The 20,228-nt window shown below is 51.1% G+C and overlaps 1 protein-coding gene and 1 pseudogene across 2 annotated transcripts; one reads left to right on the top strand and one right to left on the bottom strand.

Moving 5' to 3' along the window:
- The first annotated feature begins 5,398 nt into the window (after nt 1-5,398).
- LOC131822065 (melanoma-associated antigen 8-like) lies at nt 5,399-11,625 on the top strand. 2 transcript variants are annotated; one of them, XM_059158459.1, is made up of 3 exons: nt 5,399-5,458; nt 9,649-9,712; nt 9,884-11,625. In XM_059158459.1, exon 3 carries the CDS (start codon nt 9,905-9,907, stop codon nt 10,904-10,906), a length of 1,002 nt encoding a protein of 333 aa, XP_059014442.1. In that variant the 5' UTR covers nt 5,399-5,458; nt 9,649-9,712; nt 9,884-9,904; the 3' UTR covers nt 10,907-11,625. The 2 variants fall into 2 exon arrangements, with proteins under 2 accessions (XP_059014442.1, XP_059014443.1); XM_059158460.1 differs by lacking the exon at nt 5,399-5,458 and adding an exon at nt 7,028-7,101.
- A 7,421-nt stretch (nt 11,626-19,046) lies between these two features.
- Nucleotides 19,047-19,517, bottom strand: LOC131820745 (ribosomal biogenesis factor-like; annotated as a pseudogene).
- Between the last annotated feature and the right edge of the window lie 711 nt (nt 19,518-20,228).

Below are 20,228 nucleotides of genomic sequence, written 5' to 3'. Positions count from 1 at the left end.
GTGTCTGATGTCTTCTCATGATGAGGATATCCTTTGGCATTATCATGGAGGACAGCACAATGAGAAAAAGCCTTTCTTCTTGCAAGTACTGTATCTCCAACACCTTCAGATGCAAGGAACAGTATGTGCAAAGGCAAGGAAGGCACCTGTATTTGGCGATGGGGAGAAACCCTAGTGGTTAGAGTATTTTGGTTTGAAAGTAACCTTGCAAACCATGTTGGCTACTCCCCTTCCTACTCTGTCTAGGGAAGTCTCATCAAGATCGTTGGTGAGGGGTGCCTGGATGGCTCAGTGGGTTAAGCCTCTGCCTTCGGCTCAGGTCATGGTTCTCAGGGTCCTGGGATTGAGCCCCCTGCATTGGGCTCTCTGCTCGGCAGGGAGCCTGCTTCCCCCCCCACCCCCGCCTGCCTCTCTGCCTACTTGTGATCTCTCTCTGTGTTAAATAAATAAATAAAATCTTAAAAAAAAAAAAAAAACTTAAAAAAAGATCATTGGTGAATATGAGTGTGCTCTCCAGACCATACCCAGGAATCAATAGGCATGTGCTGTGTGAACTGGCTATTTGTAAAACCTTTTGTGGCCCAACTCAAGGATACACGAGTCCTTGACCATAGCAACTTAAAGATCTGAGCCAACAGGAAAGAGGAGAAGAGCATAAGCATGAAGGCCATAGCTGCCTGCTGGCAGGAGAGAGTGTGCAGTCAGCCATAGTTTGGAATCCTGCCATGCTGACTTCACCAGAATACCAGGAGCACCAACCAGGGACTGGGACAAGGGGTCTCCAGAGTCCCCAGAAAGCTCAGTTGCTTACCTTGTCCATGATCCAATAATTAGAGGATGGTGGAAAGCATTCAAACTTTGCCCATTTGGGTAGTTGTGGGGGTTAGAAATGCCAATAGGGTTTAGGGAAGAGGGGCTCCAAATACTACGACCTTAGAGCTGGAAGCTCTTTATTCATTCTTAAAATAAGTGGTGAGCATGTACTATGTGCCAGGCACTGCTTGAGGCTCTAAGGATACAGCATTGAACTAATTCGTTGCCTCTGGAGTGCTTATAATCTAATGTGTGTAAGGCTGTAGAGTTGAAATGAACCATGGAACAAAGTAAAAGGTGAAGTAGGTTGAATAGTGATCAATGCTATGGAAACAAATTGAATCCACAGAACTGAATAAGGAGTGTTGGGGATGGGGTGGAAGGAGGGATTTCAATTTAGGTTTAAGTATACACAGAAGGACTCATGGAAAAGGTGACATTGAAGGAGAGACTTGAAGATGTCTCAAGAGGAATACTAGCAGCCTGACAAAAGCAAATGCCCAGGGGAGAACAAAACATGCAGTAGCTCAGGGCTCTGCAACAGAGAGTAGGAGGCAGGGCTCTTGAGAGACTAGTTTGGAGGGCCTGATCCTCTGACCCAAGGGTAGCCTTGCAGCAAGATCAGTGGCACTGGTACCGTGAACTGACTTGTTGCATTGAGGTTTTTATCTTAGGTTTCTGACTTGACCTAGCGGATAGGGAGCAAATGCAGGTTTAAAGATAAAGGGAAAGACCAACACCATTGACAACAAGGCTGTTGTCTTGTTGTGGCATCACTGTGGTAGACAGGAAAATGGTGCCTTTCTTGAGCAGATTATGTGCAGAACAAAGTAAACACCTTTCTGCTGATGTCTAGAGCTCTTTTCGCAGAAAAGACCCTGTGCCTTCACTGAGGGGCATAGTCACTTTAACAGAGAGCTGTATTTCCTGGCACTGTAACTCACCCCAGTGGGAGGCCAGAAGCAAGTTCAAGATTTTGGGAGGAAAGTACTCCTAGGTAGTACTGTGTGCTTCCTAGGGCATTCTAACAGAAGGCATATCACTTCAGGTTCTTCTACTGTTGATCAGAAGGTCACTGAACAGAGGATTCAGGCGGTGACACCTCATGCCTGCATTGTAGAGTACATAATCAAACTTTCACCCAGTGATTGCACCCATCAGTTATCATGAACTACATCAGTTACATTCCTGGGCTTGCAAATGGTCATTTCCTTTTTCCTATCATGCCTTGCACTTTCCTCACCTGGAATCCTCCAGTAAGAGCTCCACTGCATTTACTACAGGTATTGCGTTATGTAGTAATATGGTTAGTAGAAGAAAAGCAAGATAAAAGCTAATTCTTTCCCTTGGAGGGTCAATTCTTAGAGGAAGAAGTGTTTGCATTTGTTATTTCCAATGGAGTCCAAGGAGTGACTTCTATTACATTTTTTAAAAAGTTTTCAATTGACAAAATTATCATAAAGATAGTAAAGAGAATTCTCATATACTTTGCATCCAGTTTCCCCTATTGTCATTATCTTATGTTATTATTGTACAGCTGTCATAATCCGAGAGGGAAAACAAAAACAAGGACACTGGAAGAATCAAAGCTTCTGGCACCTATAGCTACAAGAAATAACACCCAACTCCCAGCCAGATCAACATAAATGACACATGAGACATAATGACATCTGTTACTATTACCCCACACAACACATTCAACACTAAACCAAAATTTACAAGACCAAAAGGCGAGGAAATACATGATTTGAACAGACAATACAAATACCAGAGCTAGATTCAAATGTGACACATACGTTGGAATTAACAGACTCAAATATGACAATAATTTTGGAACTAACAGAGGATGTAAAATAACTATGTTTAAGATGCCAAGAGGCTCTACTGGGAAAAAAAAAAAGTGGAAAACATGGAAAGACAAATGAATAATGTCAAAGAGAGAAAAGTTGCATTCAGTGAAATGCACACAATGGGAAACTGGACAAAAGACAAGGGGTGTTTTATTTTGAACAAAGTATTTGCCAAGCAAGAGGTGATGAGTGAGAGCCTGTATATTTGAAAAGACTCAGGGATGTGAATAGTCAAAATGTATAGAACATATTTTGATACTGATTCAAAGAAACTGCATTTAAAAAAGAGCATATGCTTGCCTGAAAAGTGTGAAAAACAAACCCATTTCACTGTATTAAAGAGTTATTTAGTGATAATCATGGTGGCTTTATGTTTAATAAAAGAGTACTTATCTTTGTGAGATTCATACTAAAGTACTGAATAATGAAAAGGTACATTTTGGATATACTTTACAATATCCTAGCATCTGAGATACCAGGTAGGTGGGGGTATATTTGGAGCTTGATTGCTCATGTATAGAAGAATGTTGACCCTGGTTGTCAGGTATATGGGGTTCACTATTCTATTCCCCACTGTTTACATGTTTGAGACTTTCTGTAGTAAAAATTTTTATTTGTAAATATCATGTCATTAAGTTTGAAAACCTAAGTAAAATGGATTGTGGTTTTTAGGAAAAAAAATGACAAATTTTCCATAAAGAAATAGAAAACCTTAATTGAACATTATAAATTGAAACCATATTATGAGCTCAAGCAACCATCATATATTCCAGGGCAAGTCAGTTTTCAAGGCTAGTTCTACCAAATGGTTGGGGAGAATTTATGTTAGGTAAACTCAAAGTGGAGAAGAACATGGGAATTTTTTTTCTATTCATTTCCCCAAGCTAGTGCTCCTGAATGTAAATGCTAGAGGAGAAACCCACCTTGAAAGAACACTTAAGCAAAAATTGCACATATAGCAGCAAATATCCTAAGTAAATGTATGCATATTCAACATAGTAGTGAATTAAATAGACAATAGGCTGTGCCCAATGAACAGAAATATATGGCTTAACATAAGAAAAATCTTTCAACTGTATTTACCTACATTAACAAAATAATGAAACTAAAAATATCAGATCACAAATGGGTACAAAAAGTCCTCTCAAAGAAATTCAACACTAGTTAATGGAAAAAACTTTGATCAGAATAAGATGAAAAAGGAATTTTCTTTTTCATTTCTGTGCAACTAAAACTACTCTTAAAAACTGAAGTCTTGGGGCACCTGGGTGGCTCAGTGGGTTAAGCCTCTACCTTCCGCTCAGGTCATGATCTCAGAATTCCTGGGATCAAGCCCTGCATCAAGCTCTCTGCTCAGCAGGGAGCCTGCTCCCCCCCCCCCCACACACACACTGCTTGCCTCTCTGCCTACTTGTGATCTCTGCCAAATAAATAAATAAAAATCTTTAAAAAAAAAAAACTGAAGTCTTGAAAGAGACACAGAGAATGAGTAACGATGTCTGAACAATAAAATAGGAGAAAACCCTGGGGAAAACTGAAGACTGAGGAACTTCTGTTTGGGTTGGAGACTCAGGAACATCAGGGATGCGGGGAGGGAACGTAGGCTTTGTAAATGCAGACGACAGGATAGACAGGGGGACCAATTTTCAATTTCTGCTTCTGCTTCCCTGCCCAGACCTGAGGCAGGATCCCAGAGCACACATGACAGTAGCCCTGGTGTAACAACCAGACACAGGAAAGATGGGATGAATGAGGCATTTAACTCCAGACTCTGTGCTAATAACCACATGATACAACTTAGTGGTAAGGAATGCTCCATCTACAATTATTGAAATATAAGACAAAGAGTCAGCCTGAAATACATTAGCAAATATCAAAGCAAATCATATAAGAGAAGGTATTTTTCATAAAGTATATAAACTCTACAGATACATAATTTGTAAATGCATAAAGTACCACACATGCATATATACGGCCATGTCCACATCTATGTGATATGTACATACATGTGTATTTAAACACATATAATCTACACGTTGTATATACTTATATACCATATCAAATATAGTACAAAATCTAACTACTGACATTGTGTTTCTTAGGATGAACGAGCACGACCAAGGAAAACTCACTGCAGCGGACCCCAAAACAGTGGATAACCCTAAACACCCTGGGACCGAACCCCAAACCTCTGCAGCTGCTCAGCCTCGTCAGTAGATTCAATGTTTTTATAAAATCTTCAGACTGTTCCTGAAGTCTGGCGGCTGGCGAAGGGACCCCTTGGAAGGAGCGCTTCTCCTCCGACCCTGCCTCCCGGTCACGGGCACTGCGGGTCCACATCAGGCATCTGTCCCGTGACGGCGTGTGTCCCACAAGGGGAGAGGAGGGCCTCCTGGGTGAGGGCCGAGGGGTCCCACGTCCCAGCGCACTGTGTCCCTGCCCGCAGCCCTGAGACACCCCGGGCCCCGGGAGCAGGTGCGGCACGAGCCCCGCCAACCATCCCGCTGGGGCTCAGGTCTGCGGTCAGCGGCGGCCCAGTGTTGCCAGAGGGCAGGCGAGGCGCCCAGGGAGGACCGAGGGACCCTCCTCCCCGCTCCCCTGCTCCCGCCTTGCCCACGCGGGACCCATCGCCGCGGAGGTGCTGTCAGCCCTAGGGGACCCCTTCCTCTGGGGTCCGGATGTGTCGAGCGCCGACTTCCGCCTCCGAGGCCTGAGAGAGGCGAGGCCCTGTGTGTGGGAAGCCGGAGTCCGGTTGGCTGAGGGAAGGAGCCCAGGCCCGGCAGCCAGGCGTGCAGGTAGACCCTGCCCTGACGGTGCCCCGAGTGGGGGTCGTGGGGGGACCCCCGGGATCCAGGGGGCCATGGCGGCAGCCCCGAGAGACCCCGGGCCAGGGCAGCGCCGTCCGGCTGAGCCCTTCCCGCCGGGGCCAGGGCAGGGGACACGGGTCCCCAGAAGGACGGGCCCAGGCCCCCCCCCCTGGAGCGGGTGTCGGCACCTGAGGGAGATCGGTGCGGCCCCGAGGGCTGCAGCCCCACCGCAGCCCAGCCGCGGACCGACCCTGGGGCCCCGGGGGAGGGTGGCCACAGGGGGCGTCGGCTGAAAGGTGCCTCGGGGGTCCGAGGGGGCTGAGGACCTTGGTCGGAGGGCGAGGATGCCGGGTCAGGAAGGCCGCGGCCCAGGGAGGCCCTGGGGGGTCAGGGGGGATGGGGTCGTGCCCGAGCGGGGGCAGGACCGAGGGAGTTGGGAGCCCAGGACAGAGGGGTCGAAACTGAGGTCGGCCCCAGGACCAGTCCGGGCAGGCCCCCGGGCGGGATGGGGACACCTGGCCAGTGTGTGGGGACTGGCGCGTCCGGGTCTCGGAGACACTGGGGGCCTTGGCAGAAGGAGCGGGGCCTCCCTCAGTGGGGTAGGGGGCGGGCGCAGGTCGTGCTTTGTTTCATGGTGAGGATGTAGGAGGATTGAGGGAGCCCGGACCCCAGCCCAGAGTCAGTCAGGGAAGGTCCGTGGTGGGGGATGGGAGCACGTGGCGAGTCCGGACTTCCGCATCCGGGTCTCTCGGGGATAAAGCGCCTGGCGTAAGGAGCCGATCTCAGGGCGTCAGAGGGGAGGGCTCAGGCGCGGATGGGATTCGAGGTATGAACCCTGAGGGAGGCCAGAGGGGACCTCTCCCACGTCGGCTCCCAAGGCCATTCCGGGAAGTCCGCCCTGGAGTGATGGGACAAGTGGTCAGGTGGCCTGACTGGGGCTTCGGGGCCTCCGGAGAGACTCGGAGCCTGGGTGGAAGGAGCAGGGCCTCCCTCAGGCGGGCAGAGGGGCGGGCGCAGGTCATACTGGGCTTCGTGGTGAGGGTGCAGAGGGAGGACTGAGGGATCCAGGACCCCAGCCCAGAGTCAGGCAGGGAAGGTCCGTGGTGGGGGATGGGAGCCCGTGGCGAGTCCGGACTTCCGCATCCGGGTCTCTCGGGGATAAAGCGCCTGATGTAAGGAGTCGATCTCAGGGCGTCAGAGGGGAGGGCTCAGGCGCGAATGGGATTCAAGGTATGAACCCTGAGGCAGGACAGGGGGGATCTCACAGCATTCGGGCCCTAGTGTCTGTCTGGAAAGGCACCTGAGGGTGATGGGGACTAGTAGCCTCTGGGGTGGGACTGGTGCATCCGGGTCTCAGAGACACTGGGGGCCTTGGCAGAAGGAGTGGGGCCTCCCTCAGTGGGGTAGAGGGGCGGGAGAAGGCCTTGCTGAGTTTTATGGTGAGGATGTAGGAGGATTGAGGGACCCAGGGCCCCAGCCCAGAGTCAGTCAGGGAAGGTCCGTGGTGGGGGATGGGAGCACGTGGCGAGTCCGGACTTCCGCATCCGGGTCTCTCGGGGATAAAGCGCCTGATGTAAGGAGCCGATCTCAGGGCGTCAGAGGGGAGGGCTCAGCCGCGAATGGGATTCAAGGTATGAACCCTGAGGCAGGAGAGGGGGGACCTCACAGCATTGGGTTCCCAGGGTCAGTTTAGAAAGGCATCTGGGCGGGATGGGGTCTCCTATCCCCTAGGGTGGGACTCGCGCCTCAGGCTTTCTCTAGTGACTGGGGACCTCTGCAGAAGGAAGAGGGCCTCCCTCGCGTGGGCAAACACGTGGGGGCAGGTGCTGCTGGGCTTCACGGCGAGGAGGCAGAGGGAGGTCTGAGGGACCCTGGACCCCAACCCAGAGGCAGCCCCTAGACGTCTTAGTGTAGGACACGGACTCCTCATTTGTGTTCGTATGTGCGTGTTTGTGTACCTCACTTGCCCAGCTGGGTCTCCCGGATGCTGGATGCGCTGGGGTCCAGGAGTCGATCCACGGGCAGTACAGCACACAAAGGCATAGGCACCAGGGAGCCCCGTTGGAAAGGGGAAGAAGGCCCGAGAGACCCGGACGCCCCATCTCAGCCCCCGCGGTCAGCCCTGGGAAGTCTTGGGCTTTGCCGCTGCACATCGTGGTCACAGGCTTGAGCCAGTGGGCTCAGGGGAGCGATAGCCTTGGTGTGGGAGCCCCGGCCCCGGGACAGCAGACAGGAGAGGCCCGGGACCCGCGAGGGCTCGAGGCGAGAAGACCTGAGGGAGTCCCCAGGGAGCCCGCTGGACCGCGGCTTGGTTCAGCCACGGGAGGCTCCTGGGGTGGGCGATCCCACGCCGTGGGTGGCCACTTCAGACTCAGGGCCTCTGAGGACCGGTGGTCACAAGGATGGAGCACCGCCTCAAGAACGCGTGAGGGGGGAGATGGACCGTGTGTGGCTTGGGGGAAAGGCGAGGCCTGCAAGGAGGACTGCAGGATCGGGGACAGAGACCACGTTTGGTCCCAGGAGGCCCCAGGGACAGATGATCACATCGGGCGAGCCCTGCATTCCCACCAAGTCTCCCAGAGACGCGGGTCTGGGTGGAAGCATCGGGCTTCAGGACCTCCCGGGCGGACCGTGGGCCTGCTGTGGTGGAAGGAGAGGACCAGAGGGAGGACTGAGGCATCCTGGTCCCCAGCATGTTCAATTCGGAGAGGAGGCCCCAGTGTAGGAGGAGCCCATGCCTGTCCTGATGTCCACATCTGGGTGTGAGAGACTGTGGGCTGTGGTGAGAAGGAACACGGCCTGGGGTGTGGAGGGCTCGTGCGTGTGTTTGTGTCTGTGTGTGTGTGTGTGTGAGAGAGAGAGAGAGAGAGAGGAGCATGGGGTGGGGAGGAGGGTCTCAGGTCCTTCTGGGAGAGAGGATGAGAACCCTGGGTCAGGACTGGCTGTACCCGATCCTACCTTCTCAACAAAGAAGCCAGTGGCCCGGAGTCCGGCCGTGCCCTGTTGGCAGCCCAGGGAGGACTGGTCAGCGGTGGCCCAAGTTGGCAGGCATGCTCACTTGTCTCATGGGCTGGAAGGTGGAGAGACCTCGGGGAGTGAGGTCTCGGGCCGAGGGGCACATGGCCTCTATCTCAGGTTGGGGGTGGGTGGAAGACCAGGCCCTGGCCAGAAGGAGGATTAGCCTCCCGGGAGCCCGAGGGCATCCCCATCCCAGGACAGAGGGGTCGGTCCGCACTGCCAGCCCTTTGGGATCTTGCTGGAAGCTGACGGTGGGGGACGGACCCTCGGACATGGACGTGGTGGCTCCTCACCGTCCTCTGGGAGCTCTCAGGGAGGCGAGGGCCATGCTGGGAGAGGACAGAGTCGGTTCATCTGAGGAAGCCCACCTGGGAGACACCCTGGTACAGCAAGAGTCAATGTGGGGACCCCCTAGACAGGAACGAGGACCCCCTTGGGACGAGGAGGGGATGGCCCAGAAATCTGGCCAGCTCTACCTGACCGCCCTGAGAACCCGGGCTGCGTCTGGCGGGCTGAGCCCCTCTTCGTCCCCAATTCCCTGGGCTCTGGGAGGGGAGGGTCTGTGCCTGAGGGTCTGTACTCAGGTCAGTGGAGGAGGGAGGATCCCCAGGGGCCAGGCCTGCCCTCACACTTCTGTCAGCCATGGGGAGATGGGGGGACAGTGGGGAGACGGGGCATCGGTGGGCAGACTGAGTTCTCCTCGCTTTTCCTTCCGGCTTCTCCATGAGATGAGGCCTCGACACCAGGAGGGTCGCCTCCAGTGAACACCGGGAGTTTTCCCAGCCTTCCTGGGGTCAAGGTATAGACAAAGAAGCAGACCCATCCCACATAGATGGCACCCCCACATTTGGCCATCCCTGGAGATCCGTGACGAGCCCTGTAGACCTGATGCAGGCCGGTCCAGATGTGACCCCCTCGCTTTCCTTCCGTGGAGGCTCAGGGCCGCGTGGTCTTGCTGGGACCCTTTGGCCTCTGGGCCAAGGGGCGTGGGGCTTAGGTCCTGGCAGGGGGAAGAAGTCTCCTGAGAGGCCAAGGAGGGGACGGCCCAGCCTGGACGGGTGGCAGACTCAGGAGTCCAGCCCAGCCCTCCTGTGTGCCCTGGGCCCCGGGGCTGTGCTCTAAGTGTGTCCCCTGAGGTGTCTTCTCCTTTTCTCCCCTAGGGGTATCGAGAAGCAGCTGTTGAGCCCTCGGTGTGAGGCAGGAGTCCCTGAGATCACGGTGCAGGTGAGTGCCAGTGGTCAAGGTGAGGTACTTGCTGTGAGCCTGGCGCCAGGGTCCCAACCCAGAGGGCACCCCTGGGCACCCATGGGCGACGCAGCCCACTGTCAGCTCTGGGACATCCGGGCCTCTGCTGGATGGGCTGCACCCTGAGGAGCCACCCACATGTGTCTTCAGGTTCAGCCCGACACCATCGCCATGCCCCTGGGTCAGAGGAGTGAGCTGTGGAAGCTGGAGGAAGACCCCGGTCCAGGACCGGGACAGGGCCTGGAGGAGGCACAGCAGTGCGGGGCTGGAGGAGAGGAGACCCTACCTCCCTCCTCCGCCTCTGCCTCCTCCCAGTCCAGCGTCCCTTCCCTCTCTTGCTCGGCCCTGTCTCTGGGCCCCCAGGAGGAGGGCTCTGCTGCGGGGACCCCGAGTCCACCCCAGAGCCCTCAGATGGCCTGCCCCTTGCCCGCGGCCATGGCAGCCACTGCCTGGAGCCCGCCCGACCAGGGCTCCAGCAGCTCAGATGAGGAGGGGTCCAGCACCGGGGAGGAGTCCGAAGAAGCCGAGCCCAGGCGCTCTGACATACTCCAGGAGAAGACAGCTGACCTGGTGGGGTTCCTGCTCCTCAAGTATCTCACCAAGGAGCCGGCCAGCCAGGCGGAGATGCTGGCGATCGTCGGCGAGGATGAGCAGGACGCCTTCCCCGGAATGCTGGGCCAGGCGTCCGAGTGCATGCGGCTGGTGTTCGGCGTGGAGGTGAAGGAAGTAGACCCCACCGAGCACTCCTACGTCCTGGTCACTGTCCTGGGCCTCACCTGCGATGCGATGCTGAGCGGTGAGCAGGGCCCGCCCAAGACCGGCCTCCTGGTGGTGCTCCTGGCGGTGATCCTCCTGGAGGGCGACCGTGCCCCCGAGGAGGTGGTGTGGGAAGCGCTGGGGGTCATGGGGGTGTATGCCGGTGAGGAGCACATCATCTACGGGGAGCCCCGGGAGCTCCTGACCAACGTCTGGGTGCAGGAAGGGTACCTGGAGTACCGGCAGGTGCCCGGCAGTGACCCTGCCCGCTACGAGTTCCTGTGGGGTCCCAGGGCCCACGCGGAAACCAGCAGGTTGCAGGTGCTGGAGTATTTGCTGCGGGTCTATCCCGGGCTGCCGGTTTCCTCCCTGGTCCCCTCTGAAGAGGCTGTGAGCCACGAGGAAGGGAGGGCCTGAGCCCCAGGGGTGGCTGTGGTGCGGTCCGGGCCCTGGCGTGGTGGGCAGATTGTCCTGGGGGTTCCGGGCACGAAGTGAGGCTGTTTCTTGGTTCTTCCCTGTTGGGGTGTGTGTGTGTGTGTGTGTGTGTGTGTGTGTGTGTGTGTGAAGAGAGAGCCCTGGGATTTCGAAGCAGTGCAGGGCCAGGGAGGTTTGGGGGAAAATGCAGGGCAAAGAGCCTCCTTTGGGGATGTGGAGGGCGGTTCCCTGCGATGCCTCCCAAGTTCAGAGCTCGGTGTCCCTGGTGAGCTCTCCAGTGGGTTCCTTGGCGTAGGAGGTTTCATTGGCTTCAGTGACTGAGTGTGTGCGTGACATCCCCCAACACAGCGTTTGTCCTGACCCAGTTCAAGAGTTACGAGTTTTGTCATGTCCCGGGGCCGTCTGGGGGACTCCGTTGGTTACGCATCTGCCTTCAGCTCAGGTCAGGATCTCAGGATCTTGTGATATAACCCCACATCGGGCTCCCTGCTCAGTCGGCCTGTTTCTCCCTCTTCCTCTCTGTGTGCTGTTTCTCGAATAAATAAACACATAAAATATCTTTCAGCAAAAAGGATTTTTGCCGTGTCCTAGAAACCAGCCTAGACACCTTGCCTCCTGTTTTGGGCTCTGGGCCAGAATCACAGGGCTTGGCCTCGGGGTGGGTTGGGAAGGCGAAAGAACGGAATAGGAAGGGGAAGGGGGTCAGGAACGGGGGACGATAAGCGTGTGGGTTCTTGCCTCTGATGCCCCGCTGGCTGTCATGGTGTCCATGGCAGAGGCACACACACGGGGCTCCTGCCCTGGCTTGGTTCTTCAAGAAAGGAGGAGAAGCGTCCGCTCAGCACAGAGGGAGCTCGGCTCACTGGCTCCTTGATTCCTCGACGTGGGCTGAGTTCTACCGTCTGGAAGGCCCTGCGGCTGAGCGCGGAGGACGCTAGAAGCAGGACGCGTCCCAGCCATAGGGGACTGTGTGTAGCAGTCCCAGTCGTGGCACGAAGGTGGGCAGGCGTGCCCTGAGAGCTGCGGATGAAGCGGAAGCCGTGAGGGGGTGTTGCTCCCGAGGCGAGGACGGCCCTGGAAATGCCCCTGACCCAGCCCGGGCGGCAGGGCTGTGACTAGAGGGGCCCCATGATCGCTTCTGTGCTGCCGGTCACGGGGAAGCTGGGTGGTGACAGTGGCCCTCTTTGGGCATCGGGTGCTTTTGGGGCGGGACAGATGTCTTAAATGGATAAACGCCGGGAGCAGTTTGCATTGGGCCGTGGAGAAGGCCGAGTGTCTGTGGCCTGAAGGTACAGCGTGCCGGGCCCCGTCACAGGGTATTTGAACACAGTGAAGGTTCAGGGGCTTTATTCCCACCCTCACCACGAACGTTCTGTGGACGACAGCGGGGAATGCGCACGTCCCGGACAGCCCTGTTCCCCCCGGACCGGCGGAGCCTTCGCTGGCTCCTCGGCCAGGAGAAATTATCGGGACTCCCCGGAGTTGTCCGCCGCCAGTCCTGAAGAGTGGCTGGGTGTTCGTGGGAAGAAATGGTTGAAGCTCAGAGGTCTGCATGGGAGAAAAGCTGAAAAGAGGCATCGAGGTGGTCTCTTCCTGTTCCTGGGGACCTTTGGGTTCCTTGCACGCAGCTGGTCTGGACCCCCTGCGCCACCCTCACCCATTTGGGCACGATCTGTCCTCCCGGAGGTGCACAGGCAGGGAGCTCGGTGTGCTTCGCTTCTCTGTCGTTCCACTCGAACCCCGCGTCTGTGATCTGTCAGGGCAACGAACGATTTGTAGATGGGGAGAGTGGGGGGGGGGTGTCACAATAGCACCGGACAGCTGTCCCAAGCAGCGCAGACCCTCAGACACCAGCGTGCCCGTGTTCCGGCCTCTTCTAAAGCGGGACAGGAGCAGAGAATCACGGGTTAGAGAGGTTTCGGACTGTGCATCCGAGGACAGCGAACATTGTCAGCCCACTGAGATCTTGAAGGTTATGGCCCTGGGAAGTGCCAAAAGGGGCTCCGGAGTGAGGAGGGTGATCAGCCCCGCTGAGATGTTGTGAACAACCATAGCCACGTCTGTGCGTGTGCCAACTCGGGAACATTAGGTGCGATCTCGCACTTGAAGCCCCTGTCCCTTGGTCTTTGGGCACATCCAAAGGCAGAGACTTTCAAGGCAAATTGGACTTTCTCAGGAACCCCTCCCAGAAATGAGGGGGTTTTGCCTCAGCGAAGTAGCAAAGCGGCTTTGGGCTGAAAAGGTAGTCCGCAAGAGTGAATCAGAGCGATGTCCAGTGCCGCCCCCCCCCCCCCTTGTGCTCCTCCTGTCCCCAGGCTAAGAAGGAAACGGCGTGGCCTGTCCTCTCGCACTTAGGAAGGCTCCTGTGGCAGAATCCTGTTTGTCACAGGCATTCCTATCGAAGGCGCCCCAGGGACCCTGGATCCGTTCTTTGCCATGGCAGCACAGAACAGAGAGCGCACCGCGTCCTCAGCCAGACTCTGGTGTCAGACCCACGGACGCTTATGCGTGTGTGTCATGCCTGACATGTGGGCCTTACTGCTCCGCGCAGGGCGGGCGGCCTTCCCCACAGGAGCCTCTGCTCGGGAAACGGGCTATAGGCATGCTTCCTGCCCCCTGCACCGCCAGGTCCCTGAGCTACCCCGTTAGTGCCCACGGGGCCGTCATGAGTCTCTTTTGGGAGCCGGGCAGCCAGCTGCATGTGGGCCTTGTGGGAACTGGGGTGGGGGTCCTCCTCCTGGGGCCCGGCCCCCAGCCCCCATGCCTCGTGCACTGTCCAGCCTATCCTGACCCTGGCCTCGGTCTGCAATGTCTGCGGTCTCGTCCTCCTGTCTCCCCGCTGCAAAGCCCTCACCCCTCAGTCTTCTCACACTCATCCTTCCTTGGGAGGCCCCAGCCGTGGATCCCGCTCAGCGTGCCCGCGCTTCCGCTAGAGCTGACTCGACACCCTGGTGGCGCGTGTGCCCGGGGCCCGCGAGTGACAGTCGTCCCCCGGTGACTGCGTGAGACCGTGTACAACGCTGTGTTATTTTCGGAGATGTCCTGTGTCACCCCAACTGCTTCATGAAGCAGGTAGCCCTGCGCAGGTGACGCTGAGGCTTTGCTTCCTGAGGCTGAGCCAGAGTGGGCGTGTGTCCCTGTCAGCCATCCCCAGAGCCTGCTGGGACCCTGGTGTCTGCAGTCGGGCCGTTGGGGCAGAGGAGAGACTTGCAGGTGACGGCGTGGCCACCGCAACGCTCCCCCATTCAACGCAGTCTCAAATGAGGACTTAGAACGCAGCCCTGGAGGAGAGGGTTCGGGTTCCCAGGCGGCAGGCTGTACAGAGGTTTGGCCGCCCCAGGAGACGTGGGAGGAGGAACACCCCCTCGTCATCCCGTCTGGACTGCCCTGGGCCGAGCAGGGGAGGGTCAGGGGAGCCCAGAGGAGGCTGAGGTGAGCTGGAGCCTTTTGACCTCTTGAACTGGGAGCTCTTGGCCCACTTCCCAGGACTTGAGCCCGTGGGGCACTCCAGAATGGAAGCAGGGGTTCCTATGCCAACAGGACCTTCCCATGTTCCTTGTTGTGGGGAACTGATGGATCCAGCTCTAAGGGGTAGAGCGGTGTAGCAGCGAGGACATGCCGCAGGCCTTCGACTCATTTCCTTGGAGTCATTCCTTAGAATGCAGCTCTTTATCCATAACCTCCTATGCGGGCACATGCCACCCAGGTCCTGAGCTGTCCTAACCAGGGCAAGGCAAATCAGACAGGAGCTCCCCAGCCCGAGGACTCTCAGTCATTGTGTTTCTGTTCTGAGGAGCTGATGTTTTCCTCCGGGTGTAGCTAAACTTCTCTGCATGCTGGTTTTCTTGCAAGGAGTTGAGTTCCTCCTGTCTCTTGCCAGACCTTCCCTCTGGCAGACACCACTGCAGATGTCTTAAAGCCCATCTTGGGCAAATAGTGTTTGCAGACCTACATATGGCATCATATGCTCTAATCCAGTGAAGATATGTGTGAGGCCATGTTCAGGCAGTGGTGCAGGGCTTGAGAAAAGGAGTGGATTCTGGAGATGTTTATGAGATGGAAGAATCCAGACTTGTGTATGATAATATGCTTGGGAGTTAAAGGAGAGGAAAGAAAGATTATTCAGGCCTTTTTTTCCACACTGGTTTTGTGTGCTTGTGTTTATTTTTCTTTTTTCTTTCTTCTTTTTCCTACCCATTATGTTTTATTCAGTTTCTTTTTGTCCCTTTTATTTAACATTTTCAATAAACTATTTTAAACTATTTTATTTTAGATTTGTAAACAATTTGTAAAGGTATTACAGAGTTTGTACATGCCCCTTCCCATTTCCCACTATGAACAGCTCCCATTTATATGGTATGTTTATTATAATTAATGAGCTAATATTGATGCATTATTTATTATTAACTGAAGTCATACTTTACTCAGAGGTCTGCCATGTTTATCTAGTGTCTGCTTTCTGTTCAAGGATCCCAGACAATGTACTAGGTTATATTATTGTAATATTTCCTTGGCTGTGGTGGTTTCTTTGTTTTTGATGAGCTTGACTGTTTTGGGGAGGAATGATTAGATATTTCATACCTTGTCCCTCAGTCGGGATTTTTTATGATGTTTTGCTCATGATTAGTCTAGAGTTGTGTGTTAGGAAAAAAGACCATGGCAGTAAAGTCAGGACATCATATCAATAGCACATACTATTAGCATGATTTATCACTAAGGATGTTTATCTCGATCACCTGGCTGAGTTAATGCCCATTAGGTGTCTCCACTGTAACGTTACTGTTTCTGGCCTTCTGTTCATATTGTCGTCCTCAGACGAAAGTCGCCATGTGTGGCCCATACTTCAGGGCTAGAGAATTAGGCTCTATGTTGAAGTGGAAGTATCTGCATAAACTGGAATTTTTCTCCATTGGAGATTTTGCCTATTCTCCCGTGTTTATGTGTTTAATCAGTCAAATATATTTTTTAATATAGACACATGGCTATTTGTAGTACACTCTGGGTTAAAATCCAACACAGCTTCATATATTTCTGTTGTTTAAATTGTTCACATTTGGCCACTGGGAGCTCTTACTGTTACCTCCCTCTGTATATTACCTTTGCCATATCCCTGGAAATGTTTGTGTTTGTTTTTATTTGTTTTTTAAGCACGTCTTTATTTTCAGGCATTCCACGATGCTTCAGGCTCATCTTGTGTATTTCCTGCCCCAGTTCTAGAATCAGCAATTTCTCCGTGGACCCCTTGTTCCTTTTACTGTAAAACAGTATGAGAAATCTAGATCTGTGTACTAAGTATGCTCATTGAAACTGAGGTGTCATTGCTTCTATGGTTCCTTGATTGACAGAGGAAGGAATTACATGTGTGTTCACTACCCTGTGTGTATTCATAATTCTATAAATATTTTTATATGTAATCATCTATATATGTATTAAGTTAAATAAGGGTTTTTACTGGTATCTATGGCTCTAATCCTCCACCAAATAGATCATTATAGCCTCCTCCTCTACAGTGAAAAACCTGGAGCTTTACAAGTTAGTTATGTGTCAGTGTCCCGTTGTCTCTGCTGGGTAGCCCCCAAGCCCTGGTTATTTCTGGTGGGGCAGCTAAAATAGAATTTGTGGGCCTGCAAAGCAGCAGTTCAGCTCCAGAACCCCGTAGAACTTTACCAAAGTTATGCTTTCCCTCTAGGCTCTGGACTCTGAGAAGCCTACCTGGCCCCTTTCTGTGAAGCTCCTGAAAGGTCAGGAGTATCTGTTATCTGAGTGTCCAAACTGACAAACAGTCCAACTCTTGATGCTGTGGGGGATTGAGACCACCTATAACTAAGTTTGGTCATTCTAATCTTTCTGGAAAGCACTTCTTTCTTACTAGAGCATGAGATACAGAGTAAGCAAGACCCCAAGATGAGTTTTTATTTCCTCACCTTTCATTAGCTGTGTGACTCAGGACATGTTATATGAGCTTTTTTGTGCCTCAGTTCTCTTTCTCAATTCTGTGTTTGAATATTCACTGGGAAGCTCCTCAAGGCTGGAAATTAGACTCTACCCAGAGGGTGGTCAGGATAGCTGTATGAAAAACAGAGCCCCTCAGATTCAACAGATGATGAACTTGTTATATTTTCTCATCCTTAAAACTGATTTATATAATAATATACATTCTTTTTTTCCTTTTTTTATTAATTTTTTATTTTTTATAAACATATATTTTTATCCCCAGGGGTACAGGTCTGTGAATCACCAGGTTTACACACTTCACAGCACTCACCAAAGCACATACCCTCCCCAATGTCCATAATCCCACCCCCTTCTCCCAAACCCCCTCCCCCCAGCAACCCTCAGTTGGTTTTGTGAGATTAAGAGTCACTTATGGTTTGTCTCCCTCCCAATCCCATCTTGTTTCATTTATTCTTCTCCTACCCACTTAAGCATTCTACAGTGAGTGTTGGAAAGCTTAATTAGAAATGTGAAATGTTTCCAAGTTCTCAGATTAAAGGTGAGAAACCATGGGAAATCACGAGTTGATACTTTGATCAATTATGATCAGTCAATTAATAATGATACTCTCAAGCTGTTCCTAAAATAAACTGCATAAAATTGCCTATTGTGAAACTCTGCTATTGTGCAAAGTATGACTCTTTTCCATAATAATACTAGATGAATGTTTAAGGTATTGCTGTATTCACAAGAATTCTCAAATTGGCTGTAAATGAGGACAGTATACCAGGTCACCCTCTGGGGTGTGGTGTAGTGTGGTCCAACACATACAAAAAGGAATACCTGTGAAGACTGGAATTTTAATTTTGGTTCCATACATTTAAGGAAATTTCTGTCTTATCACTAGGTGATCACTAAGTAAAGCTGTTTCTTTGAAAAGATCACTAATATTGATAAATGTTTAGTAAGACCAGGAGAAAAAATAAGAGTCAATTACTAAAATAAAAAAAAATAGAAATGGGAATAGTATTACAGATGTTAAAGAAATAAAAAATGATTCTTAGAGAATACTCTGAACAATTATACTCCAAGAAATTATATAACCTAAATGAAATGGATAAATTTCTCAAAACATAAACAACCAAAATTGACTCAAGAAAAAAAGAAAATTCAAATAGACCTAACAGGTAAGGAGAATGAATCAGTGACCAAAAAAATCTCATAAGAAAGAACATGCCAAGACCAGGTAACTTCACGGGTGAGTTCTACCAATACTTGAAAGAAGAACTTATACAAATCTTCAATTTCTTCCCAAAATATAGAAGAGGAGGGAGTACTTCCTATCTCATTCTGTGAGGTCACCATTACCCCGGTAGTAAAGCTAGACAAAGACATCAAAAGAAAAGTAAACTATCCAACATTCTTTCATGATATGAAGAACATTCAACAAACTAGAAATAGAAGAAAACTTTCTTTTTTTTTTTTTAATTTTTTATTTTTTATAAACATATATTTTTTATATACATATATTTTTATCCCCAGGTCTGTGAATCACCAGGTTTACACACTTCACAGCACTCACCAAATCACATACCCTCCCCAATGTCCATAATCCCACCCCCTTCTCCCCAACCCCCTCCCCCCGGCAACCCTCAGTTTGTTTTGTGAGATTAAGAGTCATTTATGGTTTGTCTCCCTCCCAATCCCATCTTGTTTCATTTATTCTTCTACCCACTTAAGCCTCCATGTTGCATCACCACTTCCTCATATCAGGGAGATCATATGATAGTTGTCTTTCTCTGCTTGACTTATTTCGCTAAGAAAACTTTCTTAACATGATAAAGGGAATTCATGCAAAACCCACATGTAACATACTCAATGGTCAAAGACTGAAATTTTCCCATTAAGCCAAGAAATAAGAAATAAGCCAAGCAGTGCTTGGGGGTGGCTCAGTCAGTTAAGCATCTGGCTCTTGATTTCTACTCAGGTCATGATCTCAGGGTTGTGAGATCAAGCCCCAAACTGGGCTCCATGCTCAGTGGGGAGGAGTCTGCTTGAGAGTCTCTCTCTCTCCCTTTCCCTTTGCCCCTCCTTCCTCTCTCTAAAATTAATAATAAACAAATCTCTTATTTGTATAAAACATTTAATTTATTGGTCTTTTGGGGGAATTTGATATATCTCTAGTGTATTACAACTGAGCCATTGATCTTGTCGCTTCATCAACATTAACTGGTTCGTTTTCATGACACTGCTGAGCATACAGCTATTTCTGCAGAGGTTCAAGGGAAAGGCCTTTTGAGAAATATGCAAGCTCCTTTTGTATATCTACAAAAGCTTTATTCACCCTGTTAACTTTTTCTTTATTCACAATGTTTATCTTCTTAAGGTTAGTGGTAACTGGTTTTCCTTTGTATTTTTTTTTAAATTTTAAATTTTTTATTTTTTATAAACATATAATATATTTTTATCCCCTGGGGTACAGGTCTGTGAATCGCCAGGTTTACACACTTCACAGCACTCACCATAGCACATTGGTTTTCCTTTGTTTTTAGGCTTTAAGGTTTTTGGGGGCTGGCTATATGAAATACATTCCTGGACTTCTGCCCTCTTAGTTTGTCCTTAGCCATTGTCTTCAGTATCCTTGTGCAGCAACTCACACTCCGGGTGATGCCATCTCTACCCAAAGGATCTTCAGGGTAAATAAATCTTTTGTAAAAACAAATAAATAAAGCCAAGAATTCCTGCTTTTGCCACTTTTATTTTTTTGTACTGGAAGTGCTAACCAGAGTGATTAGACAAAAATAAAGACATACAAAGTGGAAAAAAAAAGAAAAAAAAGTATTTAAAAATAAGTATCCAAGGAAGTATAAGACTTGTACACTAAAAACTACAAAACAGGGTTGCCTGGTTATCTCAGTTGTTTAATCAACTGCCTTTGGCTCAGGTCATGATCATGGGTGCTGGGATTGAGCCCTTGTCGGGCTCCCTGCTCAGTGGGGAGTCGGCTTCTCTCTCTCCCTCTGCTCCTCCACCAGCCTGGGTGCTCTCTGACTCCCCCACCCCAAATAAATTAATAAAAATTTTTAAAAAGCAATAATAAAAACTACAAAACATTGCTCAAAGAAATTAAAAAAGACTTCAGCATATGGAAATATACCATACTTTTTCCGTATGGAAAGAATCCATTCATGTATTCAAAGACTTAATTTGTTAAGATAACAATCCTACCAAGGCGATTTACAGATTCAGTACAATCCCTATAAGAAATCCCAACAACTTCTTTTGAAGAAATGGAAAAGTTGATTCTAAAGTGTATATGGAGTACAGTGGCCCTTTCGATCACTACATTTGTATCCCTTGGGTAAATACC

Source organism: Mustela lutreola, chromosome X (genome assembly GCF_030435805.1).
Source record: "Mustela lutreola isolate mMusLut2 chromosome X, mMusLut2.pri, whole genome shotgun sequence".
In the NCBI taxonomy this organism is placed as follows: Eukaryota; Metazoa; Chordata; class Mammalia; order Carnivora; family Mustelidae; genus Mustela; species Mustela lutreola.
Note: the sequence above shows the minus strand (reverse complement) of the source record. Positions and strands in the feature narration are given on the sequence as shown.